Consider the following 22,992-nt stretch of genomic DNA (forward strand, 5'->3'; position numbering starts at 1 on the left):
ATCTGCTGATGGGGGAAGATAAGAGATCAGCTAAGGAAATTTCATGAAGGATTTAACTTATTTTTGCGACACAGAACGTGCGGTTCTTTGAAATCAATGTATTTTGTCGTGCTGTAATTGTTCTCAACATAATTAAAAAATAAAACATTGGTCCTGATTTAACTCTGTTGTTTAATGTATGGAAATGTATAAAAAAAGTGTAGTTTTAACTGCATGATTAAAACATCTAAACTTTTGCTTATCTTTTATTGATTTATGTAATTCGTTTACAAAAAACTTCAATGACTTTCTGACAGATGATTGTGCTAATCTGCAGCTACAGGAGGGTATGCAATTGTTCGATTAGTCTGCTTTGCGCACGAGCAGGTTTGTCTTAAAACACCTGTCACTCTCGTGCACCAAATGGGGGTAGGGAAGAGTTGTGCGGTCTGCAGATGTGATTGCAGAACAATGCATCCATACCCGTTGCAAGAGTCTTTGCTATATGAAACGACTTATTGAGTTCTTTTCTTTTCTTTTTGCAGGACTACATTGTACTGTGTAAATAAAGCCTTTAAAGAAAGTTTTGTATACTGTATTTATTTACTGGGTGTTTCTTCTACAGCTGCCCGACATGTCTTTGCATGCTGCATGAAACTTACAATGTGCAAAATATTAAAAAAGTATTTTGCATGTAGTGTTTTCATTATTCTACTAACGAATAGTTAAATTGAACCTATTTTATGTTCAATTCTTAGGCACACACACAAAAAACATGCACACAATAGTCATATGTGGGGCGAGTGGGGGCATCCTAAGTGTGGCCTCTCCATCTGCTCCTGCTCTGCAGGATAACAATAGGCCTGCATCAGTCATCGTCAACCTGTTATCTTGACCCTTAAGTAACGAAAAATAAACCTTCATGCACTCAGTGCATATATGCTTATTTTAAGAAATTAGTACTGTGAAACGTTTGTTCGTTTTAACACTGTTTGCTTTTATAAATCATTTTATCAAATAAATGATGTGCAGATTTAGACCCTCCCGTCAACAGAGTGAACACAGCATCAGTGCATGTAAAGCAAATCGTTAGCAAATTATTAATAGATGTTGAGTTAAACATCCTACAGCACACAAACTCGCAAAGTAGAATATAAACACTGCAGGGTGGCCTACATTTGGATAGCTGTATCTAATCACGTGGTTTCGGGGTTCAGCAGCCAGGGCAGATTGGGCACCGGGGCGTCATGGCACGCGCATCTTATTTGCATTTGTAAAGGCGTCTAATAATAGAAGTTTCTGCACTCACAATAGGGCCGTTTCAGTGTATCCACAGATGGCCACACTCCACCTGTCCTTTACGCAGGGGTGGGGGGCACAATCCCTTATCCACATTGGCTCACTTTCATCATTAAAGTCTTTCGTAATAAAAAGTTCTAAAAATAAAGCAAACTTTTATTTTTGTGTAGTATTAAAGGAACAGAGCAATTCTGTTTGTTTAGCAATTCTGCATTGAAACGCAAAATGTTAAAGCACTTGTGCATAAACATACAAACAATTTCTTTGAATAGTACATTTCTCTAATAATATAAGACTACATTTAATCAAACAACCCTCTTATTCAAGCTTTACGCCAAATTTTTGAGAACACAGTTTTTAGTTTTATTTCACAAAACAACAAAAACAGTTAAAGTATAAGCCCTAAAAGTGACATTACAGCCCTCATCAATCTGCCACGAGCCGGAGTGTGACAATAACATTAGCATAGCAATACACCATTCAGGATGAACCAATCAGAAGACGCCTCTTTCATAGCCACCACGAGCCGATGAGTATAAAAAGACCAAGCACGCGCTACTCCAGCACCAATCCTTTCGGATTATCTCCAACTGCAGACCTGCTATCATCTCCCTTGTGGACGTATCACCTATCCTTACCAGCATCATGACTCTTGAGGAAGTTGTCATCCAGAAGCCCATCGAGAGAGCTCAGTGCACTGGGAAAGCACTCGAAGAAGTTTTGGTTTTTGCCAAAAACAACGAATGCCTCACCGTTGGTGTTTATGAATCTGCTAAAGTGATGAATGTGTAAGTATTCCGTTCATAGATTTTCTCATGCAACACGTTTAACTTTCATGCTAAGTGTTGTCATTTTTAAAGTGATACTTATGTCTTGTTTTTCTTGTGTTTCAGTGACCCAGACAGCGTGTCTTTCTGCGTCCTGGCGATAGATGAGGACTTTGAGTGTGACATCGCTCTTCAGATCCACTTTACTCTCATCCAAGCCTTCTGTTTTGACAACGACATCAGCATCGTCAGGGTTAACGACATGCAGCGTCTAGCTGAAATTGTTGGCGACAAGTCAGGAGAATTTGAGGATGCGCACTGCGTGCTCATCACGGTATGTAGCCTACATTAAACAGTTTTATTTTAAAAGTAAAACACAAAATATCTGTGTTTGCTGTGGTATTAATTGCGCTTTATTTTTCACAACAGAACCCAGCTGATGGTTCGTGGGAAGATCCTGCTTTAGAAAAGCTCCACCTGTTCTGCGAGGAAAGTCGCAGTTATAACGACTGGGTTCCTGAGATCACCCTGCCCGAGCGTTGATCTTTACACTTCTTTGCTGAGATGTTGTAAACCTTGAGGAATACTCTGCTCATCCTTTGAATCAAGGATGATGATGTTTCCACATCCCTGGATGCTCCTGAGGAGGCTTATCAGTCCAGGCAGCGCGAGTCAGGCCCGAGTGGCCCTCGCGGTTCTACGTCGTTTCTCGTCACGTCCATGCCAAGATGATCCTCATTCTTTATGTGAATGAGGTCAGGTATGCCACGAGAGCGACACAATGGCCCTCATTCTTTGTGCGGATGAGGTTTGGAGAGAAAGGAGAAGCGAGTTTTGCCTCTGTTTATTACAGAGCAAATATCGCATGCGTTGGACACGCAGAGGACGCGGCGGTGCGTCGAAGCAACGTTTTTAAAAAATGGACTTTAACATCACCGACGTTTTTAAAAATGTAATTGTTGCACAATATAACGTACCTTATTGTCAGCAATGTGCTTTCCACTTTCCAGAATTGTCTTATACTCTAAAGGTTTCACTTTAGAAAAATAACCATGACAAAGAAAAGTAAAAAAAAAAGTTAACTTAACACTCTAAAGGTTTAACTTTAGAAATATGTGATGAGAAAAATATTTAAATATGTCTTTTCAATTTATTCATTGTAGAAATTATGTATACATACAATAAATAATTAAAAACAAAAACATTTTGTGTCACATTTACTTTTGCAGCAGATGACGAAAAACTTCATTGCACGCACATATCTGTGAGGTTATGGTATTAAAGTTGTCATTCTAAAGTATCTCAATGGGGGCAGCACATAGTGTCAGCTGCCATCTGCAGCCATCACTGATCTGCATGTGTATAGCTACAACACAATGGTAACGCGCTGTCCCGTTAAATTGGGGGCCCCAGCACAAGGAAGTCATTGTTCCCCCGGCAGATGTCTGAGCTACGACGCTGCTCCATCTGCCAGGCTGCGCAGATGGGAGGTGAAGGCGGTGAGTGTTGGGCTGCCACTCGTATTGCTCCCTGTCAGTTGCTGTATTGTTACAAACCGCCTGTGGCTTCTGCACGGATTGCTGCAGCTCGCATCGTTGACAGAGGGCCTTAATGAAAACGCACAGAGGCTGGAAACTGATTATGTATGCCTACTGAGTGAAAAGTTTGTAGAGGAAAGTGGGGCAAGCTGTGTTAGGCAAGAGCATGGATTTAAATAAAGAGTAGGCAAATGTTAGATATTTTATTTACAAAAATATAAAACAGCTGGTGGATATGATAAAACTCAAATATTTACACTTACATATTACATAATGATTATAAAACTTACGCTTTTAAAAAATATATATAGGAAAATATAAAGTATACTGTGAACACAATAAGAATGTCTTTTTGTTAAAATGTACCACAGAGGTCTTCAATCTTTTTTAAGCCAAGGACCCTGATGAGCAGGAACCCCCAGTACATTTATGAAATAAAGACAATAAAATAATACTTTTTGTCATACTGTAAAAATTCCTTGTTGAACTTAAATGTTTAAGTTTAATCCATTTAAAATTACAATTAATTTCAACTTTTTTGACTAGTGAGTTAATAAGCTACTTAAACTTAATTTTTATAATTTATAGCAATTCTTCACTAAAAAGAAGTTGAATTTATTAATTTTAAATTGATTAAAATTCAAGTTGACTAAACTTTGAACATTTAAGTGCAACAACAATTGTTTTTTTTACAGTGATAACATTTTAATTTAATTTAATGTCGAATATTTTATTGTGAAAACACTCTACTCTTCATTCTAAGTTTGAATTTTTTATTAAATAATTATTTTTAAAAAATCATTACATAATACATTTTTTATATTTAATACATGCATAATCTAATTTAAAATAAAAAAAACCTTTTGTATTAAAACCATATTTGGAAGACCCCCAGGAATATCACAACGGACCCCCAAGGGTCCCCTGACCCCCTGTAAAAGACCCATGATGTAGGTACACTAGTCTTACAACTCACCACAGAATTTAATTCTTAAATGAATTTCTTAAAGGACTGACTAGTAATAATAACACATTATACAAGGTGCTCCTGCATACCTCAGTGGTAGAGTATTGCGTTAGCAACTCAAAAGGTCATGGGTTCGAACCCAAGAAACACATGTTGGTAAAATGTATGCTTTGTTATGCACTATAGACGGTTTCATCTGACGCAATACACGTCTGGATCAGAACTTTACTTCCGGTTTCGTTTTTTTTTAATGGTCTGACTAGTTGCTAAACTGATCTCTTGAACAAATGCCTCATCGAAAATAACAAATGTTTTGGTTTCCTAGAAATCTATGTTTTTTTTTTTTGCTTGTTATATAAATAAACTACGTTTAAAGAACTTTGTTGTTATTTATTTTCAGCAGAGTTTACTGGAAGTTACGTGCGGACCGCGACAGCCGCTTGTTTATGTTGTTACTGCTGAAATCGTCTATAAGTCGCTTTGGATAAAAGCGTCTGCTAAATGCAATAATATAACACGTTTAAGATGGTCCGATTCATGTTTTTAAATTTACTTTGGTGTGTAAGTGTGTATTAGCACATGTTAACAATATGCAAAAGGTACAAACCCCAAAGTAGACAATGACGCGAGTTATTGTCTCCAACATAAATATTTTTGGACTACAACAAACACACAGATTGTAGGCAACAGTTAACTTCCTGGGATTGGTGATGTAGACAAGACCGTCATTATCATAAATCCTCCCGCTTCGGACCCATAGCCTGTAAGTTAACTTCTGTTAGCAACCGAATCTTTCAAACGTGGTAAGGAGCATCACGTTTCCTGCTGACGTCAAAGGTATTCAGGCCAATCACAACGTACAGATTAGTTGGCCAATCAGAGACACAGAGCTTTTCAAATCCGTGCGTTACAAGAGAGTAAAATCTGGAGCTACAAAAAATGTATGATATGTGGAAAATAGTCTGTTTTTAACCATAAACCACACAAACACATTGTATTATACCAATTACACAAAATAACGTTGTTTTTTAGCAATGAAATAGGTGCGCTTTAGCATTAAATTGTCTGTGAAAAAAGAAAGTCCCACAAAGATAAGCTGATTAAGAAAGAACACATAGTTTTGAAGAGTGCCGTAGATTCCTGTAAACACGCAGGCTGTCTCTTTTAGGATCTTTGACAACACCACTAATTGTTGGTGCAGACTCGGCCCCCCTGCTTTTTCGAACTCTGTGTAGCAATACACGATAAACTCCTGTAATAGGACTGCGAATTCTCTTTCCTTGGTTATTAAGAATAAGTTGCTGAGTGATTCCCAGTTTTTCCATAATAGCTTTTACCTCCACCTGGTCTCTGTCTAGCTCCCCCTCTAGGAGATGGATGGGATTGAGCTGGTATAAGGGAGGAACAGGTCGGAATAATTCCACTGGCAGCAGCCATTCACAGCCGAGCATCTGGTCCAGCGCACATCTTTCAGAAGGCTCTGGCTTCAGGATGCCCCGGATCAACCTCTGACAAGGAGCTGATACACAGGTCGGCAGGACGTAGGCTCCCTCAAGGATGGCACGCCTCAATCTGGGCATAGTGTCAGCACGGAAAGGCAAGGTGCCAGTCACCATGAAAAACAATAGGATGCCCATAGCCCATACATCCACAGGTGGCCCGATGTAAGACTCATCTTTAAAAAGCTCGGGAGCGGCGTAAGGAGGAGAACCACAAAATGTATCTAAGGCTTGGTTACGATTATTGACCCTTGTGCTGAAGCCGAGGTCGGCCACCTTTACGCATGTGTTGCTGGTAAAAAGAACATTTTCAGCCTTCAAATCTCGATGAATGATGTTGTTCTCGTGCTGAAATGAACACACAAATTATTTGTTTACAACTTTAAAAAAAAGTTTTACAAAGTATTGCTGTTGGCACATGTTTTACCATGTATTTGACTGCTGACAGAATTTGTGCAAATATAATCTTGCTTTCTTGGTCACAGAGTTTTCCTGCTGTGCTGATTCTGGTGTGAAGGTCCCCTTCCTCCGCAAACTCCAGAACCAGGTACAACCGACTTGGAGTCTCCAAAACCTCATAGAGTTGCAGTAAGTTTGGGTGATACAAGTTCTCCATGTTGGATATCTCTCTGCTCAGCATCTTCTGGGTCTGCAGATCAAGCCTCATCTTATCCAAGACCTTAAGAGCAACCTTGTCTGCAAGACACACAAACACAGGATGATGTCACTAACATGTAACTAATTAATCCTTTTTTTTACTTGTTTCTCTTTCAGTCTGATGTCATCCTGTAAAGGTTTATACCTTTGGTAAGGGCGTGGAGGGCCAGTTTGACTTTCGAAAAGTTTCCACATCCTATCTGACCGCGGACTTTGTAGAAGCCCACCCGCCTGCCCACAGTCAGTTCTTTTATGACATTCTCATTATTGCACATTTCTAGTGTTAATTTTTCTAGGGGTGTCAGGTGAAGGGAAGGGTCCACATCTTCTTTCTCTGAACCACATTCTGAGCTGTCTGTCAGGGTGTAGAGGCTGTGCCGGTGCACCTGTGGACGCACCTGACTTGCCCTTGAAGGCATTTTGTAGCTGCTTAAGGCTAAAATGAAAACAAGAACCAAGAAGCACTGATTTGTATCAGATTATCATATGTACAATTTATAGAAATCACTTTAATGTTAAAAGTAATGCATGTGGACATCTGTTCGTTTTTCCATTGACAAAAAGCATTTTACAAAATAATATTAAGACATATGTGTGTAAAATACATTTTATAAAAATTGTGGGCATGCATTTTTACTATAGTGCATGTGATTTTGTTTGTAACATATGATAATAGCCCACTATTCACACAGTTAAACAATGTTATAAAATGCAAACACTGACATGTAAAACAACAAATCTTACCATGAGGCACACCATTCTGGAATCAAGATCATCTCTTCTTTTCTTTTTTATAATATTAGCAGTCAAAGAATATGTCCACATTTTTTAGATTCCTGAAATATTGTCAATATAGAGTAAAAAAGTTTTGTTTTTCACAGGTGATCATCTTGTCACATAATGTAAAACTTGCAGAAAATCTGACTTTGATATTTCTTCATAACAGCATGATTATAAGGTATGTGTCTTCAGTTTCCTTTAGGCATAATTTTGGATTTTCTCCTGAAAATATTCTCCTCTTTCTTCAGCTGTGTCTGTCAGCGCCTTCCACTCTGTCAAAGTGAGGCAGAACACGCCTGTATCATGTTTCTTAATCTACCGGCTTTATTTAGAGCTTCCTTAATCCTCCCAACTGTCCGAGGCAATGGCATTTATACACAAAAGGCAAAATCCATAGAAAAGCAAAAATGAATAAATGGCAAGCACTGATCCTTTTGATCCTTTCCTTATATATTATTAAGTTGCCAAGGTCTGAAGACCCCAGAGATGAGACTGCCTGTGATCTTAACCTGTCTGATCTCTGACTCTACAGTATAGGATCAGATGTTATGTAACAGCATTACTAAATGAGATTAGTACAGTCCTCTCTGACAAACAAAAGGGCTTGACTGATAATATGATTATTACTAGTCTGCCAACCTTCAAATGTGCCACGCTTGTGATGAAAAGACAGCATGTGCAAGGTGCTATCAGTGGTTTTCTTTGTGTAGCCCTATATTTCTGTGCATTTTCTCTCATCTATATAAATTATTTTTAATTCATCATAAGCATGCTTTTAATAATTGTTTAGAGTTAAAAATATAAGAATGTTATAAATCCAGTCAAAAAATGACCACTAGTTTGATTATCTGACTAAGTCAGCATTTTATTTGATGTCATGTGAGAGACTTTGTGCATTTGTAGGCGTGGGCATGTGTGTGTGAGCATAAAGTAGAGTCAGATTTACCAAGCGTTTCTATTGATGAGATTAAAAGCTTTATCTTGAACTAGCTTTATTGTTTAAGGACACGAGTAAGAGCACACAGGCCATAATCTCTCGAAGTCCGAGTCACCTGCCAGATCACCTCCTTTTGAATAACCTCTCCTGTAATCGCAGCCATATACTTTTATTTTCAATGTTAACCAAAAGAACGGCAGCCAAAACATTGAAATTAAATGAAGGATTAACTGAGAGATTATGGATTTAACAACTTTACATTTAAGAATACTCAGAAATATTCTGAGGGAGAAACATTTTAAAACTCAAAAAAACAGGCAAACTTAAACGGATGAATGAAAGTGGCCCATAACATGTCACAATGGGCAGATCCAAACAAATTAGTTTTTCCTTCTCTTCTGATGAGAGCCTATCACCCCATGGAGGCTCTGCTGTTCCAGTTCTCGCACCCTCTGACGCAGGGCCTCAATCTCTTTGTTTTTCTCCTCCTGAATGAACTGGAGCTTCTGAAAACACAAAAGCATCGACAAAAAAGGCTCTGCCACTGACAGTATTTTGCAGTATAGGCTGCAGTATGACTTACTCTTTTAAAGATGTTTTGTGGGAGAGGGCTGGATGCTTGTGTATGTGTCTGATTCTTTACTGTCATGCTCTGGGCCCTCGCAAGCTTAGCACCAAACTGCAAAGGATAAAAGATTTCTACAGCCACACACACAAACAATTGAAAGTAGCTCATGCTCCGGGGCAAAGAGTGTCACTTATTTTACCTCCATTTGAAGTTTAATGATTTGACTTTGCTTTTCTGTCTCTTTTTCCCTGATCTGCGTCCTCATCTGCTCCAAAGCACATCTGTTTTTCTCAAGAGCAACTTTCATTTCGGCATCTTTAGCTTCCACTTTCAAAAAAAGTTTGTAAAAAGTTAATTTAATTCTGCAAAATGTGTAACAGTACTAAACTATAGTGGCTGTGTCAGTTTTATGGATAATATAAGAAAGATATGAATTGGGACTTTTCACGCACGTCTCCTCTGTGTTTCTTTTGCAAAGTCGGCTAACTCCCTCTGGTGTTGATTTTTCAAAGCTCGCATCTCAGCTTCCAGTCTCTGAACATGAGCCTTGTTTTCCTACAACCACAAGTGGGCGGAATCGAGCACAAACACGCGCAAAGTGCTTTTTCAACAGCAGTACATTAAAACAATACTACGTTGAATAATTTTTTTAGGTTATTTATAGTATGATCTCATAGCAGTTTATTATTTTATTTTAATGATTTATTGCTTTTGTTGTGTATTTGTTCAACAAATTGTTATAAAACATTTGAGATGTAAGTGATTTGTGTTTTGTTTATTCATTATATGCGACTGTCAATAAAGAAAAAACATCTACCTCTAGTTTGACTTCATTTTCTTTCTTCATCTGAAGAGCTGCACTCTTCAGTTTCTGATTTTCAACTACAAAGGTGTCAACAAAACAATGCACGCTTGTTTTTGCCATAAGGGACTGCGACAAAAGGCAATTATTTACATTAATATTGATACAACGGATTATGATGATTTATGTAGGTCCTACCTCTGAGGTCGCACTGTTGTTGTACGGTTTGCTGAAGAACTTTGACAGTTTCTAAAAGTCCATCTTTCTCTGCAGAAAAACAAACAACATCATGACAATAAAACATTGTAAGTACACTGTAACTGAGAGAGTTTAAATTAGATAGATACAGAAACCCACAACCTAAATAAAACAAAATAAATTGCCCACATTTTCTACATTACGTCGCTAGAGGGCAGCAGAGATTAAAACAGGTTCATCTTGTAGACAAGCATTTATTCAAATATTAAATTTTTTTACATTACGTTTATGTTATGTTTATTTTACAACGCGTGGAATTTGTGCGTTAATGCGTATGTATATTAATGTAGCACTTTAAAGCTTTTTTTTACACTGTTATATTTTATTCCATCGTAATCCTTACCTTCAATTAACTGTTTCTCCTTGTTCTGGGCCAGTTTTAAAAGTCTGCTAGTCTCGTCCAGCTGTATCTCAAGTTTAGTATTTCCCCCTTTCATCTCGATTATTTTCTTAAACACACAGTCATTTACCTCAGAACATATTTTTCAGATAGGGTAGTTGATGCAATTTTACGTATAACGTTACATTTAAATGTCTCACATGTTCCAGCTGGATGAAATCTGTAATAATTTTATCCAGGTCGACGGAAGTCGCCTTTTTCATGATGGAGGTCTAAGTAACAAGTAATTAAATAGGCGACGTTTAAAACTCTATTTTATTTTTATTTTTAAATTAAAGTACCCGTCAGCAGATTAGTTTGGCAGTCTGATCGGCATATGACAAAAAAGTACCGCGAGATCACAACTTTTGAATTGCTCTCGCGATACTTTATGTCAGACGCGTTGATCAGACAGCGCAGCACAGCATAAAGCCAAACACGTCTAAAGGGCGTTTCACACGGCCTGCTACAAAGTCCATTAATATTTTTATATAGTATTAATAGTTAAGAGGTTAAGAGTTCGTCACTTATTTTATTATCCCACTTGTTTTAGAAATATCACGTGATCTCTGTAGCTGTTTGATGATTACAGGAGTGGTATGTCAGAGTACAAAACCTGTACAAAAGCAGTATATCTGAGAAGTGCTGCCTTTTTATTTTAAAGAAGTATTTTATATTACAAAGGCAAATATTTCAAAAATGTCCCATTTGAAATGTACACTATGTGCTTTGTTAAACAATACTGATAAAGCAAGGCCCTAATGCAGCACGGAGACAGGTTTGTTATAACAAGTTGACAGTATTTACATCATTGTGGCATGGAAATCTGTTCAGTCCTTCATCGAACAAAAGCCTGTATAATTTACATGAACACATACAATCTCCATGATTCAAACCCAAATGTGAACATACTTTTTTATAACACTGATATTGAAGCAAAATCCAAAATAGGCACTTTACAAAGACACAGTGGTTAGTGCACTGAACGTGTATTATTTACATGCCTTATAAGCAGTGAAAATGTGAGAACATGAAATGTTGGTATATTTTCCCATGACAGTAAACATCCAGATACAATTTTCAATGTCGGCTCAGAATAACCTATATGAGGAAAGCTGTGATAATCGTGATAATGATCAGTATAAAAATGACTCCAGGCCTTATACAACCATTTTTTAACTTTAAACCAAAGTATTTTTTCATTATGGGCCGATTGTTTTTCTTTTAAGCTTGTCTGGTGTCGGCCAACCATGTCAGATATCCCACAAACATAAAAGCAAACATAATTCTGTTCTGTGATACATCCTGAGATGCTCCTCCACTTGTAGTTAAATAGTAATGTTGTCTAGCAAGTCAGCAGTCAAATATCCTCCAGGAGTTGGAATAGTCTTTACAACTGTTTTCTGTGGGGACATTTGTTTATTTGGTTTTAGGAGGAGACTGTTTTTCCAGTCAACCCCATCTACCACTGTGTACTCTGGACTGGGAGGCTTTGCAAGGATGGGAAATGCTGCGGACAGAGGCGAAGTGTCAGTGCTCAGGTTTTGAGGTTCTCTGAATGGCATCTGTGGTTCTTGACACTGTTCTGTGAAGAGAGACTGGTCTGTTGTGTTTGGGTTTGGATTACCGTGTTGGTCACTGATGGCACTGGCGGTAAACTCGGAGGTGTAGCCTCTTTCATCAGGAATTACAGTCGACCACTGAAGTTCTTTTCTCTTATTTCTTAAATTATCCTTCACAGCTTCATTATGACAGCAGGCGATTTCTTGCTCTTCTGGAGACAGAACTACTTCACCACGCTGTGTAATGTCACTCACTTGAGAGTAAAGACTGTTTGGCCAGGTAGTTTCTTGTGGAGAGACAGGCGCAGGTTGAGTGTGAGACAGGGAGTGGAAACCGTCGTGTCCACTGGCTGAAGGATGATGAAGATCGGTCTGATCATGATCGGACAGGTCCGGGTCACAGCAGCTGGCGCGCCCGGAGTCATCATCCCTAAACCCACTGGACATTTGAGGCGAGTTAGAGACAGATGAGTCTGCGATCAGGAGCTCCTCTTGACTCTCATGTGGTTCATCAAAGTCCACCTCTATAAACTCCACCCATGGATCATTGCTGTACAGTTCTGGACGCAAGTTTGGGTGGGTGCCTAAAATTGACGTAAATTCAATCAGCTGGCCTTTCTGTGGAGAAACAAGCACATAGAAATGTAAAGAAAATTGTTTGTTTATTTCAAATTATATATACAGTGCTTAGCAAATTTATAGGACCACCACCCAATGTTCTACAAGAAGAGCAGAAAAAATAGTGAAAAACTTTTTTTTTTTATTTAGATGCCCAATAGAAAAATAGGTTTTAATAGTTTAATATTTTGCTTGATTAATTTCTGACTCTGAGAGAACTTGAATGGGCCAAATATAGATATACATTTTTTAATTCAGTGTAACATTCCTCACTCCTGTTCAAAATGGTGAAACGTCAAAAACTCTGTGAAATAGAAAGAGTCCAGTCCACATTACAGGCACTTCACGATGATGGATGGTTTTTGAGACAAACTGAGTTTTCATGTGTCGTCACGCACTTGAAATGCCCCATGGGCAAGAGAGCACCATCTGCTGTTGTCCGCAGGTGATTAGTGAGTGATTAGTTTAGCTTATATACTGAATAGTTGTTGTGCAATAAAATGCACTAGCCGACGAGGAGACAAGCCTGGGCTATGCTTTTAGTAAATTCCTTAAGAGACAAAAACCCAGAAAGGAATTTGTAAACTTTGTGCCATAAATGTGCCTCGGTCCCCAGTGAGGGGAAACAATGGCAGGCGTCAATATACACTCGTATTTACAGTGACCACTTCATCAAAGGTAAACACTGCATATATCAATCCATGTATTTTTTTACATTCTGAACTTCATTGTTTTTAACTCTTTCACTGCCATTGACGAGATATCTCGTCAATCAAGAGAAAATGCTTCCCCGCCAATGACGAGTTTTTCCGTATTTCCGCAATACCGCTATTATCCACTATTATCCGCAACTTTTTAAACCTGGAAGTATTGCCCAATGGCAAGCTGCTGCATGTCCGTGTCTGTTTTAAAGATCGCTCTGAATGGGATCTCTATGAAAAGTCAGTCACAAAAATTTAATTATCTCTACTTTTTGCTCAAAATGTGGTGTTTTTGCAGAAACCTACCCATATTCAAAAGCTGATTACAAAAGAACCACTGAAGGTAGGATGAAACGTTTTTTTTTGTTTGAAAGCAGAGGGTCTGTTCTTTCATTTGGTATATTGTATGTTTATATATTTGAAGAAGAACATTTTCTGGAAGATATTAAACTTTTCTGAAAATCATGAAAAACGCTGGCGCTGGCTGGCAACTTTTTTTAAAAACGCTGGCGGTGAAAGAGTTAATTAATATGATTTAATATATTATAATACAATGCAATATGATATATTAATATAAATATTGTCCTGACTGCAGTAATAAGGCCAGGAATTTTTTATGGAATACATGTAAGCATATAGCCAATGTGAAGGTCTGGCATTAATCTGATGGTTTTTAGTGACTAAAATATGGAGTCGGGTGATGTATATAATGTATATAAGTGCCCTACACATGTAGTATTTGTTTATATCATAATTTTTGTTTCTTTTAAGAGGCCATTTAAATACCGTATTTTTTAGGTTTTTAGCTAGTAATTTGATGCTATAGAAATGAGACGTGTCGTTATGATTGGCATGGTTGAATTGGTCGTTTGGGCGGAAGTTTGATACCGCGGCTCCGCTTCTGGTTCCACGGACGATTCCTTCTGCGCATGCCTTGGCTCCAAACTGACGTTTTTACGTAACATGGCGGCGACCGTGGTCGGACATATTTTGTTTACAGTCTATGCTCCTGTAGCCTACCCCTGAAAAAAACTGCTAACTGAAACATTGGCCGTTTCTCAATGTCAAGCAAGGATCCTCGGAAGCCAGAATTTCGAGGATGCTACGTCACCGATATCCGTCGAAGGACTGTTCCAATGTCGAGGATCCTTGGAATTGCAACCAAGGACTGAGTCCTTCGTTCGAAAAATATCCCATATACAGGAAAGGATGCATATGTGTATCCTTTGCGCTCTCAAATCACCCACAATCCTATGCGCGCAGCACCAAAAGCACACATTTTTACTGACATAATGACGCAATGACGTGCACTTGCTAGCCTGTTCCCTTTACGTGTTCTCCGAATGCTAAAGAGGAGCCTCGCCTAGCCTCAGAAAGAAATGACTTGTAAGGAATAGTCCTGCCAAGGAAGTATCCTTGACATTGAGAAACGACCATTAACTTAAAGACAACGGTAGAAAGACTTTACAAACAAAAAGCCCCCAAAAGAATAATAATTTTCGAAATAAATGCGACTTATACATGGTTTTCCTCTTCATGACACATTTTTTGATGCGACTTATACTCCGGAGCGACTTAATAGTCCAGAAAATACGGTAATCTTAGCACGAAACCGAAGGAAAATTGACCGCCTTATGATGCCTCTTCGTAGAAATCCACTTTCTTGACAGCTAACCCCAATGTTAAGTCATGTGACTGAAAACTATCAATAAACAGGTGGACTAATAGATTTGTTAAGCACTGTGTGTTATATAGGGTGAATTCAGGTCAAATGGGACACCTTTTGAAATACTTTTTCAACCTGAATTCACTCTGAATAGCAAAATCATGGTATGTGTCAAACCTTTAAAAGCACTGGATCAATGCCATTGATTTTTGGTCCAGGTACAGGTGGCAGAAATATCACCATCAGTCTAGAACAGAAATCACATGCCACGTATAAAAAAAACTTAAATACTAGGTATTTAGTGGAATAGCCATTATTATATAAGTCGAAAGCAATACGAAGGGTTAAACCAGTGGCTGCTCAAACATGAATATAACAAAAATCTTTGAAATCCTTCACTTCTAATAGAAAATGGTGCCAAATGAGCCCAAGCTGTCACTGGGGAAAAAATCCTCTTAAAAAGGTCCCAATGTGTGCCATTTAGGTACAGATGTGTAAACATTTGGTACCAATATGTAGCTTTGAGGTGCAAAGATGTAGCTTCTAAAAAGGTACCGCCCCTATGACAGCTAGGGACCATTTTTGACCATTTTTTTCTGACAGATTTCCTTCACATTGGAATGTATGGACAGAGTAGAAACTTACTTTTGTTGGCGTGAAACTATAAACACCATCAAGGTAACGCCAATACCGATGGCCACAAAGATGAACACAGCTGTAATCATAATCCTTGATTCTGCCATTAAAATAGGACATTCAAATCAATGAATAAATACAATTAACTTCATAAACACCTACTGATATCATCTAAAATCAGACCTTTGTAGGGAACGAGTATGACGATGGATTCACTGAAGTCCCCATAGTTGTAACCTCTCATTTGTGATCTCACTCTGACTTCATATTCCAAGTTGCTGCGCAGACCGTAGATATACGCCTGTGTGATTTTGCCATTATTCAGCTATACAGAGAGCGAGATACAAGGCTAATTGACTGCACAGGAAGCAAAACAATCTTAATGTTTGGAACTCATTATGTCTGAATATAGTCATCACTACAGTGAACTGGTTTAATGACTCATAAGCTTTCTCGGAAATGAGTTTTTATGAGGAACTCTAGCAGAAAAACACATTTAACTTGTCTGTTTCTTATTAGGAGTGAATACAGTGCGGATGCATTGATTGCACAAGGTTGCATAAGACTCACTGAGATCCATTTTTCTGAATCCTTTTCTCTGTACTGCGTCTCATACACCAGCGACATCCAGCCCGTCTTCACGTTCTCTGCTGCCGAAGGGGGCGGATCCCAGCTCACAACAACATCACTGATTAACCCAGAGGCGCTCATGCTCAGCACAGTCCAGTTTAGTCCCACGGGCGGGTCTGGAAACACTAAAGAATTCAAGAACATCTATGAACAAACAGTCATGACATGCTTAAAATCCTGTAAAGGCTGGTGGTGGGTATCTTTAGGGTTAAGAGTCTATGACTTTAAAGCATGCCAATAAGGAAACAACAGAAAGGTCATAGTTTATGTTTATGATATGGCTTACCGATGTTCTCTACGGTGAAGGAAATCTCATCGTAAACAACATCAAGAGAGCGCGAACGCAGCTGGATCGTATATTGTTTCCAAATGACGGTATTGGTGGAGTTAAAATAGCATTCATTTTTCCTTAAGGAACTGTAACTTGGACATTCACTCCATTTCCTCTCAGTTTTCTTCGAATCCCTGCAGATGAAGGAAGACAACAGTAGTCAGAAAATGACAGAACAGTAATTTTTCTGTCTGACAACAAAACCGCTTTTCATCAATTTAAACAATTAAAGTATTTATGACATGGCAATGGTACATTTCTTTTTTTATTCATTTCTAAGACATGAGAGACTGAGTGAGATGTTTTTTAAATAGTGTCTATGATATAACTTTAATTTACTGTACTGTAAAAATGGTGCTTGATTCATTTATGTGAATCAATGATTTAAAGGATGAAAAATAAGTTCACATACTGAATATTTTTTAGCTTTTTGCCCAGCCTGATAAATGTCACTAGTGTAACTGCTGCTGTATTTTACTTCAAACTATTTTAAATCTCTTTCACTTTACATGTGCTAAAAATGTGACCGTGCATGTGAAATCCAGTCTGAAGTCTCATAATCTAATTACAGTATTAGATTAGGAGAATTAAAGTTTGATTTCACTTTAATTTCAATTTATAATATGGTCTTACTCTAAAGATATCAAGGTTATATTATCACAGAATGTTCTTTACATATCACAAAAATGACTTTAACTTGGTTTTCACAAGCTGGGTAACAACTGTGTTACCATATCGTTTTTTGTTGTTGTTGTTGTTTTTGTTTTATATTACTTGTCTAATATGTAGAAAAGTCTTAGATCCCCTTGTTCTGTGAGGTTCTGGAAAGATCCAACCTTCCATTGACAACGGAAAGTCAACAACTCTCGGGAGAAGCAGGTCGTCAGATGAGGCAATTTGAAAGCCAGACCTAAAAAAAAAGTGCACCTTTGTCAATATTGCATAAACGTTTTCCAAGAAGTCTGATGGAACAGAATAAAAACAGGACTATCAAGGTTTTTTTATTGTGATATGCTTTACTGCATTGATGCCAATATTAACAATAAAGCTAAATGCTGTGGATCACTGACAATTATAAATGGTACTTCATAAGAAACACATGAATGTGAGTCATTTGCTTTCAATCATGCAACTTTATATACTACCAGTGCCGTATAATCTGCAATAATTAATTGACTTCTTTACTTCGTATTAGTTTTTTATTCTTAAATAAGCAAATCATTAAGATATGAAGTAATGCTCTGCATAAAGCCACTTCCATGAATGTCTAAACCAGCTAACAGGATGTAACTTAAATCCCAGTTGGGCCATAATAACTGTGAGGCTGTCAGCTGTGTTTTCCTGGAAATGTGTGCAGGCATTTTTCACATGTAGAAACATTTGAGTGGCAGTGTGTGGTTACTGCCTGCAGTCTCGCATGAGCTACTTGTTGTCAGCGTTAAGACTGAATTACAAATAAAACCTTGACTGATGATTTCTGATGGCTAAAATTACATTTAGTATAATCCCATTTTGCATTGAGGTCATATAGATAAGCAACTATGGGTCTACGCATTCAGATTGGTTGGTTACAAACACTGTAATTTGTAGGAAGTTTTCTCAGTAAATTCTGTCGAATATTTTTTATTCCTGTGATTACCAGACTAGAGGAAGGTGTGAGCATGCTTGTGAACTGGGCTTGTTTGTATGCAGCAGTGTGAGTGTTTTAATATGTCAATAGTAGTTTCATTCATTAACCTACAAATGTACCAAATTTATTTGCATTCAACACAAATAATGATTTAGTGCTGGGAAAAGTAGCGATGAATCGCATACAAAATAAAAGTAAATTTTTGTATAATATAAGTGTGTGTGCTGTGTGTAATTATTATGTATATTTCAACACACACATATACATATTGCATTTCAGAAATGTATATATATATATATATATATCACTTTTATTTTGTATGCAATTAATCGCAATTAATCTTTGCCCAGCACTAATGTGCATATTAATTTCATTATGCTACATAAATAGTTGTAAATTGAAAATGATAATGTACTGCCTGCAAAGACATATTAGTTCCCATAGAAACTAATGTAAGGCAATTTAAACATAGCAGCATGCATTACTCCTACGATCTCTCTGTTATACAGAAAGCGTTTCATTTGCTTGAATTCGTAATGACAGTCATGTTCAAAAGAAGACACTTAAAAATAAAATAATTCAGAATTGGCCATGCAAAGAGTAGGGACCTGGCAGGCTAAAAGCCAAATTAAATTTGCACAGTGTAGTCCAACAAATTAATTTAATTCTCAAAGCCAATAAACTACGGTTAATATACTGATTCCTGTTCAAACACTTTCTGCAAAACATGAATCAGTTTATTTCTGCATGCATTTTGGTTTGACGACCTTGCCGAATGCCCGTTATAACAAAAAGCAAACACTTATAGACATACTACTAGACTTTCTGAACATTTGCAAAAAGCCAAATCAGTGTTTCTTACAACAATCAATGGCTGAATATTGAGAAAACCGCCTTTAAAGTTCTCCAAATTAAGTCATTAGCAATTTCATCCATTCACAAAAATAAAGTTTTGATATATTTACGGTAGGAAATTTACAAAATATTTTTATGGAACATAATCTTTGCATAAAAAATTGAAAAACAGATCAATTTGACCCATACAATGTATTTTTAGCTTCATTGCAAGTATAACCGTGCTACTTATAACTGGTTTTGTGTTCCAGGGTCACAACTATTCAGAGAGGGTGCAACAATGGGTGGGTTTCCAAAGAAAACATCCAGTTTACTTGTTGTTTACATACAATTTTCCACAGCAAACATTTTAAGGACATGATTAGATAAAAGGAATGGATGTAATTGTGCATTAATGTCCACAGACAGTTTTAAACATTTCAAATTATTTTCTAATAGACATGTTAAGTTGGATTAGTACATGAAGACATGGCGTATATAAACTCACAAACCTTGCACTGTAGGAGGCACGGTCTGTGTTTCCACAGCAGTGGCAAACAAGATACAGATGAAAAGGATGAGCTCCATGGTAGAGTCCCTGTGAAACCCAAAACATAAATCAGTTAACAAGCAACGATGAAAATAACACAAACAACCAGCAGAGAACAGACATACATACAGTTAATCCTCAGGCTCTCTGTTTTGAAGTTTATTTAAATGATTTAGGAAATTTCCTTTCCTGACAAAGTCCTGACAAAAAAAATAAAATTATGAATTTGATTTTTTTTGTTGCAAAAAACAGTACTTATCAAATGTCAATCAGTCTATGATACTGGTAGCATTACGAAATCACTGCTCTGTGGGACACGACATGCATTTAAAGCCAAGGCTCCAGCCAGTGGTTGTGAAATATATCCCGTCTGCATAATGGCTCGAGTCCAATATTCTTCTGGAAAACATCTTCTCAGAAACATCTTTCCAGAAATCCTAACGACTGCATGCCGCATACAGATCACAGCCTTTATAAGATTTAAATGGCCTTCATACCCACTACCCAGAGGGCTAGTCCAGAGATAACACATTCACACTGGGTACAGCCTGTGCTTTTGTCAAAATACATCATTAGAGTGTTGACAACTGCCACACTGGGTTTGATATGGTTTTCCTGAAAGGAGCCTGAGATAGTCAAAACCCAAAATACAATCACAAAGAGCTAACAAAACAAACTACAGTGGTGATCAGTGTTTACCTAATATTACATATAGCAACTATCAGACAGTTAACTGTCACATATCACTTTTCCACTAAATAGATCTGTGTGAAATGACCTACATGAAAAAATACTGTAGTAAACTTTTACTATAGTAAAATTGTGTACTATACTATACAAATACTTGTTAATGTATACTACACTATTCTGTAGTATTAATTATAGTAAACTGACAAACTGTAGTAAATACTTTAATAATCTTTTAATATTTTTATGGTAAGGTTTTTAAAACGCTACAGCATCTAGGTTTTTTACTACAGTACACTTTACTATAGTAGAAGTTTACTATAGTATTTTTGTGGGAATACTATCCACCTTTTTTATATCTACAAACAGACTTTTGTCATCCATATTAAAACACAACATCAGGAAAAAAATCGATTTTAATACCATCACAATTTTTATAAATGCATTCTGATGTTTTCTGTGTATTTCATCATGCAACCAAGCGTTCATCACAACGTAGTAATCACAATAAAAATTGACTTAATGCAGTTACGTTACTTAAAACCTTTGCACTGAAAATCCACAATGTAGTGTTTCATTTTATTTCACGAATACACAAATAATAGAAGGCAAATGACTCAACTGACTGAAACCACTGCACCAGCAATCAATGACATAAACAATTATTTATACAATATATACATCACAGAAATACTCGTTACGTCAACTCACCTCTTTAAAGAGTGTGATTGTGAATCGTTATAGTAAACTGAAGTATAGATCCTGAAGTTAGATGGCAGTATTCCTCAGGGAACCGAGTTTCTCGCATAGTATTCACACAGCTTGGATAAATTTCTATTCCCTTGGAATTTCCAGAAATCTCGCAAAAAGTCCTCGACCCTTTAGACTTCTGCTTTTGACATGTAGACCACTGCCGATCCTATAACTGGACATCTGCCTGCACTCTATATTCCAACAGCATCCGTTCTAGTTTTTCTAGGACACATTCGAGGAATGGCGTCACTTTTCCTTGAAGTACCACGAGCAAGGCTCCAAACCTTCAACAGTATACTACTCTTACGTACTTTCGCAGTCGAAACATAAATGTACATTGGACTCCGCCCTAACAGGCGTCAATTTTCCCACTACTAATGCGCGTTCACACTCGACTCTCTCGTTCACGTGCATGTTTATCTATATTTACTGCGTGCTATTAGAAGAATGCGGCGGGTAAAACGAATCCTCGCAGCCAGGCAGTCAGTGCTGCAATGTATAACCCCTGTAAGTGCAAACCGTTAAAATTCATTTATGACTGTGTTTTCGCAAGCTATCAGATTTATGATGTGGGTTCAATAGGCGCGTATATATAAGATAAACAACGCAGAACATAATGGTTACACGTGACAGACGTGAAGCACGTGCATGAGTGGTCTTGCAGTGAACACTAGCCGAGTGAGACACTACAAGAATACTGAGAAACACAAGCATGTGGTAAAAAAAAGTTTGAGGGGGAAAGGTGGAGGACAAAGTTAATTAAGTTAAATGTCAGATCTTTGCTTTTTTATTATATTAAAACTGTGCAGCACCCTTTATTCCAAATAATATTTTATTGCGTAGTCAAATTCTGTATGCTCACATATTTAAGGATTTGGATACAGAAATGCTATTGAAGAACTTGACAAATTAATGAAACATAATAAAACATTAAATTAACAAGATCATCAAAGGCTATGGAGAATACCTGTCTTCAACCTACATTTAAATATGGCCAGAGGACATAAAATAAAATGATAAAAAAAACTTATTGACTGAAAGCAGATCACCATTGGTTTGTCATTCATAGATTTCCACCAATACAGAACAGAAAAATGCAGTTATGTAACCATTTTCCTTTTGTGACAACATGCCCCCATAGCGGGCATTTAAATTATGACTCTGTCTGTAAAAAGGTAAAAACCCAGCTAAAGTCATTTTCTGGTAATTTACTGGTTCCATATAAAATGTTCCTACATGATGTAAAAAACATTATGTGAAACTATAACCTTGATATTGACAGGGTCAAATATAAAATCCTAAAACATTAAACAAGTGACAGCTGGTGCCTTCTGACTTTTCTCCAAATGCTGTTGTTACATGAATGTATCAATTCATATCTTTGTATTAGGGTTAATGAGAAAAAAAATATAGGCTTATAATGTGTCCTTGTAGCTTAATTGCTAGATCATTGTGTTAGCAGTGCAAAGGTTTGTGGGTTCAACATTTCCTAATGATCACACATACTGATGAAATTGTAGATCCTGAATGCACTGTAAGTTGCTTTGGAGAAAAGCATCTGCTAAATGTAAATGTATGAATGATATACTAACTCACTTAATCTCTGTTGCCGAGGTATAGCAAAGAAGACCCCCCCCCATCTTTGTTAATAAAAGTCTGTTTCCTGGGGAACAAGCATACTATTAATTATACATTACAAAAGAAGGTCATTTACATGTTTTTATACAATTGAATAAAAAAGGAAATTATTCATACAGCTACTGAACCAGGATCTGTTGTGTCCAATGTCATAATGTAACCCTAATTTCTAAGTGCTGTTACTCTGGAACACTGGAAAGGTACACAGCTATCAAACTTCTCAAACCTGACTGAAATTTGACCCTGCTGGTCAATAGTGTGGTGGCATGACGTACATTCAAATGTGATTATATAAATGGGGGCACCTTTACATACTCAAAATGACT

At 37.3% G+C, this 22,992-nt stretch overlaps 4 protein-coding genes across 8 annotated transcripts; 1 reads left to right on the plus strand and 3 right to left on the minus strand.

Moving 5' to 3' along the window:
• The first annotated feature begins 1,767 nt into the window (after window positions 1-1,767).
• gadd45gb.1 (growth arrest and DNA-damage-inducible, gamma b, tandem duplicate 1) lies at window positions 1,768-3,207 on the plus strand. Its single transcript, XM_065287770.1, has 3 exons — window positions 1,768-2,066; window positions 2,172-2,379; window positions 2,475-3,207. The coding sequence occupies exons 1-3, from the start codon at window positions 1,924-1,926 to the stop codon at window positions 2,586-2,588; spliced, it is 465 nt and encodes a 154-aa protein (XP_065143842.1). The 5' UTR covers window positions 1,768-1,923; the 3' UTR covers window positions 2,589-3,207.
• Window positions 3,208-3,337: 130 nt separating this feature from the next.
• On the minus strand, window positions 3,338-7,662 carry nim1kb (NIM1 serine/threonine protein kinase). The gene is made up of 4 exons (XM_065286796.2): window positions 7,451-7,662; window positions 6,852-7,142; window positions 6,477-6,745; window positions 3,338-6,397 (listed from the first exon to the last, which is right to left on the minus strand). Exons 2-4 carry the CDS (start codon window positions 7,123-7,125, stop codon window positions 5,651-5,653), a joined length of 1,290 nt encoding a protein of 429 aa, XP_065142868.1. The 5' UTR covers window positions 7,126-7,142; window positions 7,451-7,662; the 3' UTR covers window positions 3,338-5,650.
• A 2-nt stretch (window positions 7,663-7,664) lies between these two features.
• LOC135776236 (coiled-coil domain-containing protein 152) lies at window positions 7,665-10,933 on the minus strand. The gene is made up of 8 exons (XM_065286797.2): window positions 10,592-10,933; window positions 10,395-10,500; window positions 9,992-10,060; window positions 9,809-9,873; window positions 9,444-9,546; window positions 9,191-9,318; window positions 9,007-9,102; window positions 7,665-8,929 (listed from the first exon to the last, which is right to left on the minus strand). Exons 1-8 carry the CDS (start codon window positions 10,652-10,654, stop codon window positions 8,804-8,806), a joined length of 756 nt encoding a protein of 251 aa, XP_065142869.1. The 5' UTR covers window positions 10,655-10,933; the 3' UTR covers window positions 7,665-8,803.
• A 131-nt stretch (window positions 10,934-11,064) lies between these two features.
• ghrb (growth hormone receptor b) lies at window positions 11,065-22,834 on the minus strand. 5 transcript variants are annotated; one of them, XM_065286787.2, is made up of 10 exons: window positions 22,784-22,834; window positions 22,625-22,691; window positions 19,551-19,636; window positions 17,349-17,484; window positions 16,530-16,708; window positions 16,184-16,368; window positions 15,797-15,938; window positions 15,623-15,713; window positions 15,155-15,224; window positions 11,065-12,610 (listed from the first exon to the last, which is right to left on the minus strand). In XM_065286787.2, the coding sequence occupies exons 2-10, from the start codon at window positions 22,666-22,668 to the stop codon at window positions 11,759-11,761; spliced, it is 1,785 nt and encodes a 594-aa protein (XP_065142859.2). In that variant the 5' UTR covers window positions 22,669-22,691; window positions 22,784-22,834; the 3' UTR covers window positions 11,065-11,758. The 5 variants fall into 5 exon arrangements, with proteins under 5 accessions (XP_065142859.2, XP_065142861.1, XP_065142863.1 ...); XM_065286789.2 differs by lacking the exons at window positions 22,625-22,691; window positions 22,784-22,834 and adding an exon at window positions 20,987-21,681; XM_065286791.2 differs by lacking the exons at window positions 22,625-22,691; window positions 22,784-22,834 and adding an exon at window positions 19,844-20,236.
• Window positions 22,835-22,992: the final 158 nt, after the last annotated feature.

This window comes from Paramisgurnus dabryanus, chromosome 18 (genome assembly GCF_030506205.2).
Source record: "Paramisgurnus dabryanus chromosome 18, PD_genome_1.1, whole genome shotgun sequence".
Lineage (NCBI taxonomy): Eukaryota > Metazoa > Chordata > Actinopteri > Cypriniformes > Cobitidae > Paramisgurnus > Paramisgurnus dabryanus.

Bases quoted from the DNA above. Each gene is read 5' to 3' on its own strand.
- ghrb (XM_065286787.2), bottom strand. From the start codon at position 22,668: ATGGGGGGGGGTCTTCTTTGCTATACCTCGGCAACAGAGATTAA. The intron at 16,369-16,529 runs GTAAGCCATATC...TGAATTCTTTAG, and splicing joins CTTCACCGTAGAGAACATCG to TGTTTCCAGACCCGCCCGTG. The intron at 15,714-15,796 runs GTCTGATTTTAG...TTTTAATGGCAG, and splicing joins CATACTCGTTCCCTACAAAG to AATCAAGGATTATGATTACA.
- nim1kb (XM_065286796.2), bottom strand. From the start codon at position 7,125: ATGCCTTCAAGGGCAAGTCAGGTGCGTCCACAGGTGCACCGGCACAGC. The intron at 6,746-6,851 runs GTATAAACCTTT...TGTGTCTTGCAG, and splicing joins CCTCCACGCCCTTACCAAAG to ACAAGGTTGCTCTTAAGGTC. The intron at 6,398-6,476 runs GTAAAACATGTG...TGTTCATTTCAG, and splicing joins TGTCAGCAGTCAAATACATG to CACGAGAACAACATCATTCA.
- gadd45gb.1 (XM_065287770.1), top strand. From the start codon at position 1,924: ATGACTCTTGAGGAAGTTGTCATCCAGAAGCCCATCGAGAGAGCTCAG. The intron at 2,067-2,171 runs GTAAGTATTCCG...CTTGTGTTTCAG, and splicing joins TCTGCTAAAGTGATGAATGT to TGACCCAGACAGCGTGTCTT. The intron at 2,380-2,474 runs GTATGTAGCCTA...TTTTCACAACAG, and splicing joins CGCACTGCGTGCTCATCACG to AACCCAGCTGATGGTTCGTG.
- LOC135776236 (XM_065286797.2), bottom strand. From the start codon at position 10,654: ATGAAAAAGGCGACTTCCGTCGACCTGGATAAAATTATTACAGATTTC. The intron at 10,501-10,591 runs GTGAGACATTTA...TGTGTGTTTAAG, and splicing joins ATTTCATCCAGCTGGAACAT to AAAATAATCGAGATGAAAGG. The intron at 9,547-9,808 runs GTAGATGTTTTT...TTGTGGTTGTAG, and splicing joins AAAATGAAGTCAAACTAGAG to GAAAACAAGGCTCATGTTCA.